The 15,020-nt window shown below is 42.0% G+C and overlaps 1 protein-coding gene across 1 annotated transcript; it reads right to left on the bottom strand.

Annotated features, from left to right (window-relative positions):
* Positions 1 to 4,175: 4,175 nt before the first annotated feature.
* On the bottom strand, positions 4,176 to 12,217 carry PDK4 (pyruvate dehydrogenase kinase 4; the record flags this gene model as incomplete). Its single annotated transcript, XM_081996988.1, has 11 exons — positions 4,176 to 4,319; positions 5,389 to 5,502; positions 6,185 to 6,295; positions 6,571 to 6,669; positions 7,398 to 7,474; positions 8,106 to 8,183; positions 8,681 to 8,770; positions 9,205 to 9,389; positions 9,959 to 10,030; positions 11,051 to 11,192; positions 12,064 to 12,217. 11 exons carry the CDS (start codon positions 12,215 to 12,217, stop codon positions 4,176 to 4,178), a joined length of 1,266 nt encoding a protein of 421 aa, XP_081853114.1.
* Positions 12,218 to 15,020: the final 2,803 nt, after the last annotated feature.

The raw sequence follows: 15,020 nt of genomic DNA, 5'->3' as shown, positions 1-15,020 counted from the left end.
GGTAGCAAGGCTTGTTTTGTAATAATGCTATGGGAAGGACATTATTGCATGCTAAGGGCAAAGTCTGGTGGATCTGAAAGCTTGGTTAAGCATTAGGAAAAAGATGATAATGAACAACCACTCATCAAGACTCCAGGGAGATTAATCTGGATGTGAGCCCAAGGCGCCAGTATCAAAATTAGTGTACACATTTTAGCTAACGATCTGGAAGAGAAAACATAGGGTGCTTTGGCATGGTTTCTGTTGACATCAGGAACCTGGCTTTGTAAGGTCCTGATCAGGGGGCAAAGGGGGAAACATGTGACATCTGCTTATCTCCTGTGAAACCAGAATGTCTTTTAGCCATGAGTAAACTTGCTGATGCCAGTGAACCTCTGACGCACTAGAAGCAAGGCAGTCCTGGAACCTCTGGTGCTTTGCTGAATCAGGAGCTGGGTGCGTGGCCTCTGTCACTCATTGGGTTTGTGCTGGGGAAGGAAAAAAAAAACAAAACCAAACATTTCAACTTCTGGCACCTTCTGGACTTTGCAGGAGGTTGGCTGGAACTGAGGGCCTGCAAGCAGCGCACTGCGGGGAGACTGCGCATTGCCTGCTGGGGCTGCGTGCTCTACACGGAGCTGCGGAGGAAGTGGGGTACATCTCTCCAGCATCTGCGGCACCCCCAGCTCCCGCCTGTAGCTGTGGGTGAGGTATAGAGTGCACGTATATGTGTTGCTGCCTGGAAAAACCTGAGGGGAAATGCGCTAGTCCTGTCTCTGGGGGCTGCAGGACCATAAAGGTGGATGGGGAAAGGAAAACAACAATGGATGTTTTTGTTGTTGGTTTTGTTTTCTGTAGCAGCTTGTTAACATCCCCGGTGTACCTTGGTTCTGGGTTTTTTCTCCCAACAGACCTGACGTACTGATACATGTCAGAGTGGTACATTTCCATTAATTGCAAAAGGCTTGAAGTTTACACCATCTGATCCACCTCCCTGGCATTACAGGTGAAAAAACATTGTTAAGAAGGGGAAAAAAAAACATTGTTAAGAAAGGGAAACTCAGCACACAAGGCTGTCACTTGTATATTTACTGCCACACACCCAGTTTTTCACCTCTCCACTTTTAGGTAAAGTACCTACACACACTATTACAGTTACTCTATCTTCTTAAAATTAAGGGAGATGCAGGGCATGCCCAAGGGGAATCAAGCCCACTGAAGTTGTGCAGGACTGTTTTATCATGGCACAGCCTGTCCTGACTGATAACCACCATTCTCTTACAAACCAGCTAGTAAAAGCCCGTTGTCCCATTGCTTCAGTGCTGGAAGAGAAGCTTTCGTTTAGCCTGTGGAAGAAGTTGTTTGTTAAACAGAGACTTGATGATGGATGTCTTTTTTTACATAAAGCTAAAACTGATGCTGAATTTTCACATTCTTTACAGTTGAACAGCAAACATATTTTAGAGGGTAAAACATGCACTGATGAAGGATTCTAAATTCTCATCTCTGAAGATGGGTGCTATCCTAATTAGAAAGAATGAGGTGATGCACTGATTTTAGGCACTGTGTAAACTCTCAGCAGATGCAGCATTAAGCATAATTAGACATGTCAGTGTTTCTCTTCCCTGCTACATCTCTTTGACACAGTAGGAAAATTGCTTCGCTCAACTCCATTTGATAGGACTTTAAAGAAGGCCCTTGCTTGCACTAAGCTCCATAGAAGAAGAAAATAAAGATACTAGACAACCGTTTAGAAGATTTTATTACAAAATTATTTCAACATCTACATCCAAGTAAAAGGCTTAAAACTACAGCTCTACTTTCAGGAATAAAAATTCAGTAAATGCTGAAAGAGGTACTGTATTATCTAGGTAGATAGCCCTTAAGTAATTTTTAATACTACAGAGATTCCGCGTGGGTTCCTCAAGTGCTATACACACTCCTGTCTGCACAGTCAATATGTTCTGCAGCTTCCCTCCGCAAGCAACATTACAGACATATTTACAGCACCCGTGTGCTTCAGCTGCTTTGAGAGAGAAGTTACAGCTCCTACCTGGAGCAGCTGCAGCCCTGCTACCGCTGTACAGTATACCATGAGATGGTAACTCACATTCAAGCATTACCGGGAGCAGGAGAGAGTATCATTTGTGTTTACTTGACAACAATGCCTACCTAGGTATGTTTTTGTAACCTGGTATTCAATACAAAAATCAACAAATATTCAAGTATATTATGGCAGTGAAGGCAGCTTTTTAACACCTGTATATTCTAGACAAAGATATTTAATTTTTGTTATCCATTTCATTCAATGAGCTGAGCTCAGATACATGATCTGGTGACCTTTGGTGACTGCAGCTTATTCACTGGGATAAAAACAGCCTTGATGCAGTACTGAAGTCATTACGCTCAGTAATTACCACAAGCACTTCTAGATTTAGTTCTTAAAATAAATGAAGTATATCACAAAACTCTTACATTTTTGATTGGAGAATCTATCCCAAGAGGATTTCTGGAACACAAAGGTAGTTCCAGCTTTCTCTCATTCCTATTAAAAAAGTATTTTATATTCACAGCAGAGTATGGAGTGGCTTTCTACCCAACAAATACAGATCTGTTTTAGAAAACTGTCATACAACTGAGCAGGATGCTTTAAATATTGTACTTGCAACTTCTTGCAAAAAGATCATATACACTTAAGATTTAGTAAAAAAAATTCAAGTAATATTATACAGCCCTGATGAACTTTTACTGGCCAGTTTGGCCATGTCCAATAGTTTAACTTCTATTCTGTTGTTAAGTTTACCTTGCTTACAAGGGGAAAAATGCAGAAGGCAGACAGGAAAGGAAGCAGCTTATTGAGAATGGAGTATTTTCCCAACAGCTGTCCCACGGGGTCTGTTCCTGTGACAATTCCCCATTGTTTTGCTGTTCATAAAAGTTATTCTGTAGTTTTCAGTACTGTTCATCTTTTGACACTTCTCATTTCCTAAGCCCTTTCCACTGCAATGACGGTTCTTAGAATAAAATTCTAGTTCCAACACCACTCTTCCTGAAAACCTTTCAGACAGACCTTCACTGCTCATCACAACTTTCAAGGTATAGTATCCCCATGTACCTCTTTGAGCCAGTGTGCTCCAATACAAATTTGACACAGATGATCAATAGGCAGATTTTGGTTTAGTGTACTGAGCCACTAATTTTCTAACATTGTGACAAAAAGGAACCACAAGACCACGTTTTAAATGTGCCATTCCCCACATCATGCTTACATAATGCATACAGATCACCAAAACCTTTCTGTTCAACTTGCATGCCTGACTTCAGTTCTTGGAAAATCCTAACCTACTTACCTGGCACATGCTTTCCAGAGTGCAGGGATGTAGACTAGATGTAGCCTAACCTTATAGCTGCTATAACCAAGTAGCTTTCCATTTCTCTCCAGTAGCTTTCTGAAGTATCTTGATTTCGTTCTTAGTTACCTTATGTATAGGAGCCTTACTTGGCTAGTTTTTCCACGAACAGCTCAACATAAAAAAAAAAAATCTAGCAGTGTAACTCACAGAGCAAGGCATCACATAGGAATTATGACTGGAATACTTTTTTTTTTTTTTTAGATGGGGCTTCCTTATATATGGAAAGCACTTTTTCCCTACCTCCCAGGGCTTACTCCCAGTCAGGCTGTATTTGAACGCTGTTTGTATCTTGCTACAAGACTGCCATGCTAAGCGGATCTTTTCCAAATGTTATAAATACAGCTTTAAGGTACAGGTGTTATCTATCTACCTGAGAAGATCTGTAATAAGATGAACTGCTGATAACTATTCTAGGAGGAAAAATATACACCAGCATAACTGACGTTTATCAGTATTCAGAATTCAAGCATTAAACAGGATTCAAATTGCACACCTCTACCACATCAAGTCTTTGATCATAAGAAAAAAAATAGACTGATTTTCCTCTATACACATCTCTTCTTTAAAGACATATGTGCTCCTATGTTCCTCATCCTGAATTCCACAGCAAGATTTCACATTCAGTGCATACAGCCTAGGCTATAACATCCTTATCTTCTGTCTCTTCTGCCAGTCCTGAAACTGAAGAATTTGCTTGTTTGGAGGTAGACAAATACTTCCAAACACTAGTCTTTTTGGAGAAGCCAGCTTGATCCCCTTGGGTGCCTGGATACGAACTTCTCTTCAGAGCGCTGCACTCTGCTTTGACATGTTCTTTGGGTCTTTACTTGGGACACACCAGTCATCCGCCTCTGAGGTAGCTTGGTAATGCTTGGAAACCGATTTGTTAAAAACTGGGAGTTTTTCTACTGATTCTGTTGATAGGGCCTAAAAATCAAGAAGGAAAAAAGTTACTTTGTTTCTACCTTTCAATAATGCCACTTCACAAAAATTCATGCAGTGTATTTCAAGTAATAAGCCAGTGACACTACAAAACAAAGTTATCTACACAAATGTTTCTACAATAGATGCAGTAGTTTATGTGCTTCAGTATCTATGTTTGCTTTGCATAATTTGGCAGGACAAATGCAGTAACATCAAATCATATCTATGCCTTTTTATAGGCCTTAAGAGTTAGTCTGTAACCTGTTTTCAAGATAGTCCTGGCAGCAGTAGAAAGGAACGTTGATTTACAAAATTCCAGAGAAACTTTAAAATGTGTTCCTTTCCTACTTCCATATTTTGCAGATAAAAGAAAAAATCATATTCTATTTGGAAATTGTTAAATAGAAACGTAACATGTATATAGCTGAACCGCCTCTTCCTTTTGTACTGCTTCTCTGGTTGTGTTTCAGTGTGCTCGGAACTACGTTTTTCATTTATTACAAGAAATTCAAGCAAATTTTTCCCATGAGTAAGCGAAAAAAGTAGAAAAGAATATGTAGTCCTTTTTTACAGGTTACTTATAAAAACAGCAGTGCATGTTATACACCAGGTATTAAAGATTACCGATATCTGAATCCCATATATGGGCTATATATGACAGATGTTGAATAGGACCAGGTACTAGAGTCTTAAGGATTAGTTTATACAGACTTTCTAGTTGTCATGGTAAAGAAACAACAGTAAAGAAACCAGATCTGTTGCTCACACCTTTCTGTTTCTGATACTTCACTTTATCGCAGTATTTTGTATTCCACGAACCAGTAGATAACAAATCTTAATACAATCTAAAAACTAATGAGGCTGTCACTAGTAGTTATTCAAGTAGACTGCTTAAAGCCAAGTGACCTTTTTAATTCTAGATACCAGTTACAATCTTACTGGTGTTTCTTAATAAAAATGAGAGCTTTTCTACTCATGAGCAGAGAATTTGTTTACCTTAAAATGATACCAAGTAGTTACCTCCCTGCATTAATGGTAGCTATCTTTTTTTTAAACAAATCAAAATACGTACCTTCAAGTAGATAATAGCATCTGTTCCATAACCACATATGGAGTAGAGATTTAGGTCTCCTTGGAAGTATTTAGCATATAGACGAGAAATTGGCAAGCCGTACCCAAAGCCAGCCTAAAAATAAAGTGCAAGACAAAATTAATTTATTTTTTTTACTAGCTCTTATGACTTAAAATTAAATAGCTGGAAAGTGTTCAGAGATTTTAAACTTTTACAAAGTCCTCTGCACTTCCTCTTCTTCCTATTCATACAGAATATTGAAACTGACCTTTAAAATAACAAAAGCAAAAGAAAGAAAAAACCAAACCTCCATGAAGGAGGGAAGGTTTATATATACATCCTACTTTTATGCATTATATTTCTGTATTTTCCCTGACCTGTTTTAGCTAGTATAGCTCGATTAGTAAAAGCAGTTTGCTACTGGTAGATAAACAATAGTCCAAGCCCAATGCAGTTGTGCTTGCCTCCATAAAGATAGCACAATTTATAGTAAGTTTGAGGACTGAGCAGGAATGAAGACCAAGTAAATTTACCAAGTAAAAAAAAAAAATATTAGATTCACATTGGAATGTTCTTCTTTGTTTATACCCTAAGAGCATATTTTTTGTCCACTAAGCTAGATATTAAAAATCTGCTTCAGAAAGTGTTAATTTGTATTTATGAGGCTCAATAATCTCTGCATACCCCACAAAGCAGTATGGTGGACGTACATAGCGTTTTGTAATTTATTAACCTACCAATCTGTCCAACACTTATAGCAGCCTTATTAGTAACATGAGTATTGAAAATATCTTACAAGAGGGGTATTTCGACCATCATCCATCCTTGGCCTTGGTGCTGTGGAATACATGTAGCTGAAGAGCTGCTCAATTTTCCTTACTGGAACACCACCACCTCTGTCTGAAATCTGAGTTAAGAGAGATTAAAGTTAACTACAATCGTTGACTAGGAATGGTATTTAAAATGCTGTTATTTGAACAAACTCTTCCAACACTAATAAATGCAAACATTTGTTTTGCAGTGTATTATTTTTCAATTAGATAATTGTGCTAAATGGAAGCTATCTACAGAAGGTCTATGCATAGTATCTTTGATCTGTTGTCAGAGTCTGCAAATTCTGCTGCAGCATATGCAATGATAAAGATTACATTAAGCCCATCTTGTAGTAGGCCAACAAAATACCTTGATTGCCAGGTCTTCTTGCCCTAGAACAACTGTCACTTCAACCGGAGAAAGGGAAGGACTGTTTTCTTGGAATTCAACGGTTGCCCTCATTGAATTCTATGGAAATGAAGGTTACCATTATCAGAAACTGTTGGATCTGTGCACTTAAAATCATATCCCTGTTATGCAGAGGCTGAGCACAGTTACCCTGCATTCCTGTCAGTGACTAGCTTTCAAGGAACACACTTAGCAATTTAGTGTAACAGGAGCAGATGAGGTCTTACACTTAAAAGTGACTAAGCATAGCCAAGACTCTTCTATGCTTGAAAGATTACACTGTTCTTGCCCAAAGTATAACTCAGCCAATGTAAAATAAACAACATAACTCCTTTAAAAGTCACCAGGTATCTGGAGAAGAGCAGAGTTCAGCAGTTGCTAAAGGCTGCCAGAATTCTGCACTCTATGTTGGCAGCACATGAGTGCAGAGCCATTCACTACTTCAAGATGTACCACCCACTCCACAGAAAAGGCACCAGGGCAAACCTGCACTACAGATGTAACCTCTAAAAGCAGAAGGCTAGCGATGGTCACAACCCCATGTCCCACTTTTACTCTCTCTCTCCCTTACCCTGTCCCATTTACCACCACACAAAAGTGTCCAAATACTCTCCTACAAACTGCAATCATTCCCTTCCCAACTGCCAAAGCTATTTCCCCAAATAATAAAATTTTAGAAATCTCACTGTCCTGTGCAAAGCTTTAAAACCTCTAGCTGATCTGAATTAATTAAATATGGATGGTCCAGCTTGGACTACTAAGGGAAGAAACAGCTTATATTGACATACCTTAAAGAGCTCAAAAAGCATGTGAAAAAGATGAGATGGAACATATACGATGTTAATTGGCTCTCCTGGAAGTTTTCCTAGAGGAAGGGAAAAAGACAAGCAAGATTTAAAAGGGCAACAGAATCTTTCTGTATTGTATCCAAATTTTACTAAAAGCAAGTTATATGCCAGAACAAACAAGAAAATACATCAGGTCAGGTTTTGGTTTTTTCCCCCAAATGAGCAAAGAACTCTATGCACTCATAACAGTGTTTAGAATGTAATTACCACTTGCTTAATACAAATAAACAAACAAAAAAATCAAGTATTAATTCCACTTTATAAGTAAAAGATTTTAGAAGTTAAGCAGATTGCCTGAGATCAGACACTTGCAGGCAGCTTGGACCAGAACCAGCATTTCAGTCAGTAGCCCCAGATACACAGCTCCTTGCCAGCAACTTATCATGTTACTTTGAGTACAGGCTAGTCTTACTTCTCTTAAATTCGTAAGTATTACCTCAGGAAATCTAGTGTTTAAGATACAATGACATTTGAGTTCTAGCATGGGAGATTAAATGAGGTGCTTAAAATAGAAAATGAAGAGGAAGTAGCCCAAGACAGATCAACTGGTATCCACCATTATGGCTATAGAAATGGGAGCCTTTTGATTCAGTAAAAGCAGCAGTTTGGCTACCGATTGGGAGAGAGACATAAAAGCTCTCATCTTACCATTCACTTGAGTAAGTTTCAGTTCTGGAGATGTCAAATAATACTGGTCACACAACATCTTGGAACTTTCAAAAGCATCTGAAATATTTATTTAAATAAAATACAAGAAATGTAATGTCAAATACTGTAGAAATGCATGGTAAAATATGATTTTTAACTGCATTAGCTATTAAGGTGTTACAGACTCTAAGGCTGTATCCACTGTGTGCATTAAAAACTGAGAATAAATAGGCAATTACAGGAGCACAGGCAAATCTTCAGTACAATTTGATAATTCCGTAAAGCAGATGCATCTGTTATCTAACAGTGGGTAAGGCCGATTTCAACACCACAAACAACTTTAACTCCCACCTCATCTGTCACTTGCTAGGCCTTATTCCAACACATTTTTTACAGCTGCTTTGTCTTTTAAACTCTGTCCTACAAAAGCTTGTGTTTTGATAGACTGCTTTCAGTTTTATTTCAATAAAAAACAGTCAGCATCCTATACAGCGCATGTGGGTTACCCAAATTACTTGCAAGCAAATATAAATACTGATTATGAAGAGAAATGTTAAGGAGCTGAGAATACATACCATTCACTACTTCGACAACATCACAGCAAGGATCAATACTTCCAATGTGCCTTGGGTGCCCTGAGCCGGATTTATCATCAAAAAGAAGGGCTGTTTGAGATGAAAACAATACTCTATTCAATCCCAAATACTGTATTCTAGAAAAGCCTTTAAATTTAGACTAATACAGTGTGACCGCAGCCTAGAATCACATAAAATACTAAGGGTTGTTTATGCCTTTTGCAAGTTAAAAATGTTACCTACTGCTAACAAACTATGTTGGCTTTTTCTGTAGTTCAACATCTAACGGCTTGTCAGATGTAAAGAACAAGATCCCTACATATTCCACACGACACTTACTACAATTAGTCTGCAGTCTAGAAAACAAGTTTTCCCATTACTTTGCTAAGTCATACATTCAGTTTCTAACTTTTCAGTGTCACACAAAATCATCTGGGGCAGATCTCCCAACAGTTTTAAATGTTTGCATTAACACCCTTCTCATTAGGTTGAAGTTTTTCCCTCAGGTAAAAAATTCTACTTACTGTGTTGGTTCATTAGCATCCGGGTGGAAATACGGCTCATGTAAAAGCGATCCAAAAAGTACTGAATGTTTTGATTGGTGACAGGATCTACTTTAAAAGTATCTTTGTATTCAATTACTCCTTGTGCCATTGTAGGAACCACATCATGGTGTCTGTTTCGGACTCTAATTAATGTATCTATAAAGCTAGGTCAAAAAAGAGATCTTTTTAGTGTATTATTCTAAGACTACATAGAGGCAAGCTTTGTACAATGTCACTGTCTAACCCAGCCGCAGCACAGAAAACTGCAAAACAACCTTAATATTAAAATACAGTCGATTTTCTCATTCTTTTTAAAGTAATTCCTCACTGACCTAAAAGAGAAGAGTTTGATATTTTTAATATAACAGGTGTAATCATTAGCCATATCAAACTTGCTGCCTGTTTACTCATTCAAAATAGTTTCAGCAGAGAAGAATGCAGGGAGGTGAAAAGACCCCTAGCTGCTATCTTGGAAAGAAGGTAGTTTCTGCTGATATTTCTGCCATGACAGTTCAAGGGACAGCATGCCCTCAAAACCAAGCTGCAACGGGTCATGTTTATTTGCAGTAATGCTAAACATGATCACAGACTTAAGCCAGCTTGCTTGTGCACAGCACTTCTCCCTAGATTATCAAATTCAGCTCATGACAGCTGTCTTCCTAAACAGACTACATTACATTGTGAAAAATGGAATGTGAAATCTAAAGCTCAATGAAACAAATGAAGAGCTTACTCAGATAAGACTTTTTGGTCATCTGGGCTTTTCTGATGGAACTCCACCAGCTCCATTAGGCTTTGGATGTACCTATTGAAAAAGAACACAAGAAATACATGCTATTAATTTGATTTTTTATTAGTCTAGCAACAGGAAAAATACTGTCTTGTCCAAATCATTACTCTTAACAAGTCAGCTAGAAGTTTGAAGTATCAAAGTTCCAGCCAATGGAACTTTGGAATCACAGATGGACACTTCTTGACTGACTGAATGCTAGACGTTTTAAAAGCCTTTTCTTGTGCCTGCCACCCAGAAAGGAATCTGAACCCTCACTTTAGGTACACAGGATTTCCTTACAATTCTTGAGAAGAGAGGCATTTCAAAAGAAGATCCAAATGACAATACTGCTCAGGAAGCCACCTGAGCAAAATTCTTCCACATCTGATCAGCTTTGGCATAAGCTAAGCACTTGAGCCTCTTTTGCTAACATCTGACAGCCTTGAAGCCTATTGCAAAGGCACAACTGTTAGCTAGATTAAGAACAGTTTCTGGATCTCACTCTAATACTTTTGCCCTTTATGTCAGCCATCCTTGCAAAAGTGCCAGTAAAGCAACGTTAAATCAGATTCAACCACTCTGTCAACCCCAGAGATTATGTTAACTTAATTCCAAACACTTGGTGTACAGGCCAAGGCAGTTTGCTATGGAAGAGAAGCTCTGTTAGCAATTCTATCAGTAAGAGATGCAAACAAGTATATAGCCTGCTCTTCCATTTTTGGGTAGCTCTGAGGGTCTGTAATGCTACCTGAAAACAGAATACGTTTTCTTCTCTCCCTTCTTAAAAAGTAAGAAGTGAGATTTGCTCTACCAGCTATTTCAAACTGTTAGTTCAGAAAAAAAAAAGTTTAAAAATAACAATATAAATTCTTTTTCAATTTAATTTTAGTATGCTAGAAAAGGACAGTGTATAACAGCTTGCAATTCAGCTTTGATAAAGAAACTGCATTTCCAGTGTATTTTGTTATTGTCTTCTATTTAAAAAAGTCTATGACAACCAAGTTGTCAAAGCTATGTTATTGTAGAGGCTGAATTCAAGTAGTTCTTACTTACCAGCTTTTTACTAATTGTACTGATGGAGTGCCTAGTAATTTATCAGGAAGAAGATCAATTTCTCTCAGTATGTTTGCAAACCTCACCGGAAGTTCTTGTCGCAAAAATGCAAAAGAAGTTCTCTCACATCCATTAGTTGAGCCTATGAATAAATTCAAAATAAATATTTAGTAAAAAACCCAAGTACAATTCACTGCCTTTCCACAGACTTCAGGACTATACTGTTTTGCAACCAGCATGCTATTACTGGCCAGTTCTCCTAAGTGTATGTTTGTGCTGAATGTTGTTTATAAGATAGCAAGACACAGCATGTTCCTGCGAGGAATACTTGTACATTTCCCATTTAGACACGGGACTGATTTGTAATCCTCCAGAAGCAGCACTCCAGCCTTAGTAAACACGGGCTTCTTCAGGGTGACGTCTGAAAATGTCATGTGAGCACAAACTTCGCGGCTGCCAAAGAGGTAATCGGATCTGGGTACAGTTTGTTCACTCCATCAGCACAAGACTAATGACTCCTCCCCGATAACGTGTACCTCAGGACACGAAAACACCCATTAGCTCATTTAACTCTTAGCACAACCCCCCCCATCCCATTAACACCGCCGAAGCAGAGCTTGTAGCGTGTCTTCAGCGCTGACCGAGGCAGTCACAGGTCACCGTCGCCTGGCAACCGGCCGGCGGGTGTCTCCGGCCAGGGGTGGTCGCCCGAGGCCACCTCCCCACCGTCGCCACCCCCGAGGCCGGCAGGGCCCCGAGCGGGGCTCGGCCCCGCCGCACCCCTCTCTCCGCCTTGTCGTCGGGGTCTCAGGCTGGGGGAGAGCGCGGACCCCGGCAGGCGGGGGATGGCCGCCTCCTCCGGCCCGCGCAGCGCCGCTCCCGCAGCCCCCTCCTCCCGCCGCAGCCCCCGGGCTCGGCCCTCAGCAGGGAAACGAGCCTCCGAGCCACAGGCCTGCAGCCGTCTGCCGCCGGCCGGGCTCCCCCCGTCCCTCCTGACTCGTCCCGCCTCTCACCGAAGTCCAGCAACTGCTTGATGGAGAGCGGGGAGGGAGAGAAGCGGGAGAACTGCTCCACTTCCCGCGGCAACCGGCCGCGGCTGCTGCTCCCGCCGCCGCTGGCCCCTGCCAGGGGGGCGGCGGTGCGCAGAGCGATCCGGGCGGCCTTCATCGCTCCCGGGGCGCCGGTCGGTCGGTTGGTCGCTGGGTAGATGGGAGGCAGGTAAACCGGTCGGTCGGTCGGCGGGTGGAAGGTAAGCCGGCGGGTCGGTCGGTCGGTGGGAGGCAGGTAGGCCGGTGGGTCGGCGGCTGGGAGGGAGGTTAGCCGGTGGGTGGGTGGGCTGGTAGGTGCCGGTAGGACTCGCGTTGTCCCCTCGCGTGTGGCGGGTGGCTTCACGTGCCGCCTCTATTTACAAGTGCCCCGAGGGCGGGGCTCAGGCAGGCCACACCCCACCACGCTAACGGGACGTTCCCCGCGCGGGGCAGCTCGCGACAGCTGTTGGCGGGGCTCTCCCGTCCTTTCTCCCCGCCCCTTCCCCCCCCCCCCCCCGCGCCGTTCCCCGTCCCTGCGGGCAGCGGGCGCCCCGCCATCGCCCCGGGGGAAGCGCCAGGGGCGCCGAGCTGGCCAGGGAGGCCGCGGGCGAACCTCGGGGCCGGGGGGTGGGGCGCTGGCCCTGCGCCGCCCCCGGTGACCTTGTTTACGGGGCCGGGGCTGGGCAATGTCAGCGGCCGGGCGGCCTCGCCAAGAGCTGACGGCGCTGAGCTGCTCCCGCTCCTCATTGGCCGCTCGGGGGGATCTGGCCTTGTGGAGGCGTTGGCGCCGGCGGGGTCCCCTGGGCGGTGGGGCGCGGGTCCGGCCCGGCCAGGCCACTGCCCGGGCGGCTGTGGCGGGCGGCTGATGCGCAGCTGGTCTGCCAGCCCTGAGGGGAGCGCTGGTGTCTGGGGGTTAACCGGAGCGGACGGCGTCTCCCCGCGCTAAGGGCGGCGGTGATGGCGGTGGCATTGCTGAAAGTCCAGGGTCGGCGCAAAGAACACGTGGAGGTGCAAAGGGAGCAAAATCAGATCCACAGGGTTCGGGGTGCTTGACGTGTAGGTCATCACTGTGACCCGGCTTAATAGTGACGAAATAGCTAAAGACAGCTGCTTTGGTGACGCACTAGTCCCAAATCGCCGTGTGACCCTTATTTACTCTCTCTCTAGAGCGGACTTATGAGGTGACTGACCGAGCAGCCGTCTCACAGAACAGCTCATCTTCCAGGGCGTCGGATGAGCTGGGAAAAGCCTGCACACCTTTCCTCTCCACTGGAGAGGGAACTTTGGTCGCCAGGGGTGCCTGGCTTTTTCCCAAAACGCCAAGTCCACTCACTGAAGGCAGGGTTTGCATAATGCAGTTGAAGAACGGAGTTAATGTCAGCAGAGGACTTCCTGACATCCTAAATCTTGGTCAGTGGCAGCAGGGCTGCATAGCAATAAAACAACAATACAAAAGATTATTGCCTTAACACTTACACATATAACTCCTCAATCCGATTTTGATATGTGTATGTTTCTGTGCACGCACAAATATGTATATTTTTATTTTCATGGGAAGAAAGATACACTCCTAAAAAGAAATTAATATTTTAATGTTTAATAGACGCATGAGAAGACTTTAGCTTATCACTAGATTTTTTTTTAACTTTATCTCATTTTTGTCTTCCTAGTGATAACTATATCTGTTATCACTGCTTACTGTTCTATTTCCAGAGTACTTTCTGTTTTATTATTTTATTGCTTCCTGTTTTATTATTTTATTGGGAGAGTTACCCTGTTATTGTTCCATCAGATATATTAAGTTTTACCATAGTGATTGAATGTTGGCATATGAAATGTGAAATGAAGCAAAATGCAGACATCTAATAATAACAAATGTAACCATTTTGATTTTTCCTGTGCTTGCCAGAAGTTAAAAATTTGAGAGTAGATGTTGGGGTTTGCTTTTGACTGTTTTAACTTTGTTTGCCTGCAAGTTGCAGATGACTCATGGAAGTAGAAATATCCCACAAATTTGTTTAAATTATGGAGCATGTGTATGATAGCTTTTGTTTTGTTCCACATTCTTCCTGAAGCTACTAATCAACGGGAAGCAAGAATCTCTCAAGATTAACACTTTGCAATAAAATCTGAGCCATGAAAGTCCTCCATATTAGGCAGTTATTTTAGTTCATAAGGTCACTATTTCTGTTTTTGTTGAGATACTTCATTTTTATTCTGCTGGTGTGCTGACCCTGCTTAATGTAAGTAACTTGAATAACCTTTGTGAGTAGTCATATTACACACTCTACTCCGAATAGGGGAAAAGCCTACTAGGAATAATGCCTGTTGTTTACATTCCTTTTCTTTACGGCAACCTCTTTTTTCGGCACTTTCCTGGTAGTTATATGCACTAAGGGATGAACAAAAATCTTACATGTTCAGTTTAGCTCTTGAGAAAGAGTACCATTGTAGTTGCAGGAAGTATAGGAAGTGTGTTGCCTTCCCCAATTATTAAAAGGGCAAGGCTCCAATAACTCGAAACCTGGATGTTTTGCGAATGAGAAAACAAACTCCTACAAGAACTCTACGCATCAGCAGCGCAACAGTTAGCAGAGTTTTATTACTCCAGTGAGCTTCTGGAAGAAGTGTGTCTCCTTTACAACGCAGGTTTGGTTTTTGCTCTGTGGATGATGGGTTAGACATTATAGTAGGTTCTGAACAATATAACTTTACATTCCTGCAAACATAAATGATGTATCTGGGAAATCAATGTTAAGCATGTCCTAAATATTGGCCAAGATGGCTAAGTTTTAGGCAAAAAAGTAACAATGGCAGGATTCAGCCATTCCACCCGAGCTGCATGTGGAGAAGGCGGTGCTGTGAAAATTGTAACCACTTCATATAACTCCAGAAGCTACCCTGACTGCAGCACTGTTTGTTCTCACTTCATTCCCTCTCCA

This window comes from Phaethon aethereus, assembly GCF_964289735.1.
Source record: "Phaethon aethereus genome assembly, chromosome: 2".
Classification (NCBI taxonomy): domain Eukaryota; kingdom Metazoa; phylum Chordata; class Aves; order Phaethontiformes; family Phaethontidae; genus Phaethon; species Phaethon aethereus.
This window is presented reverse-complemented; position numbering and strand designations above follow the sequence as displayed.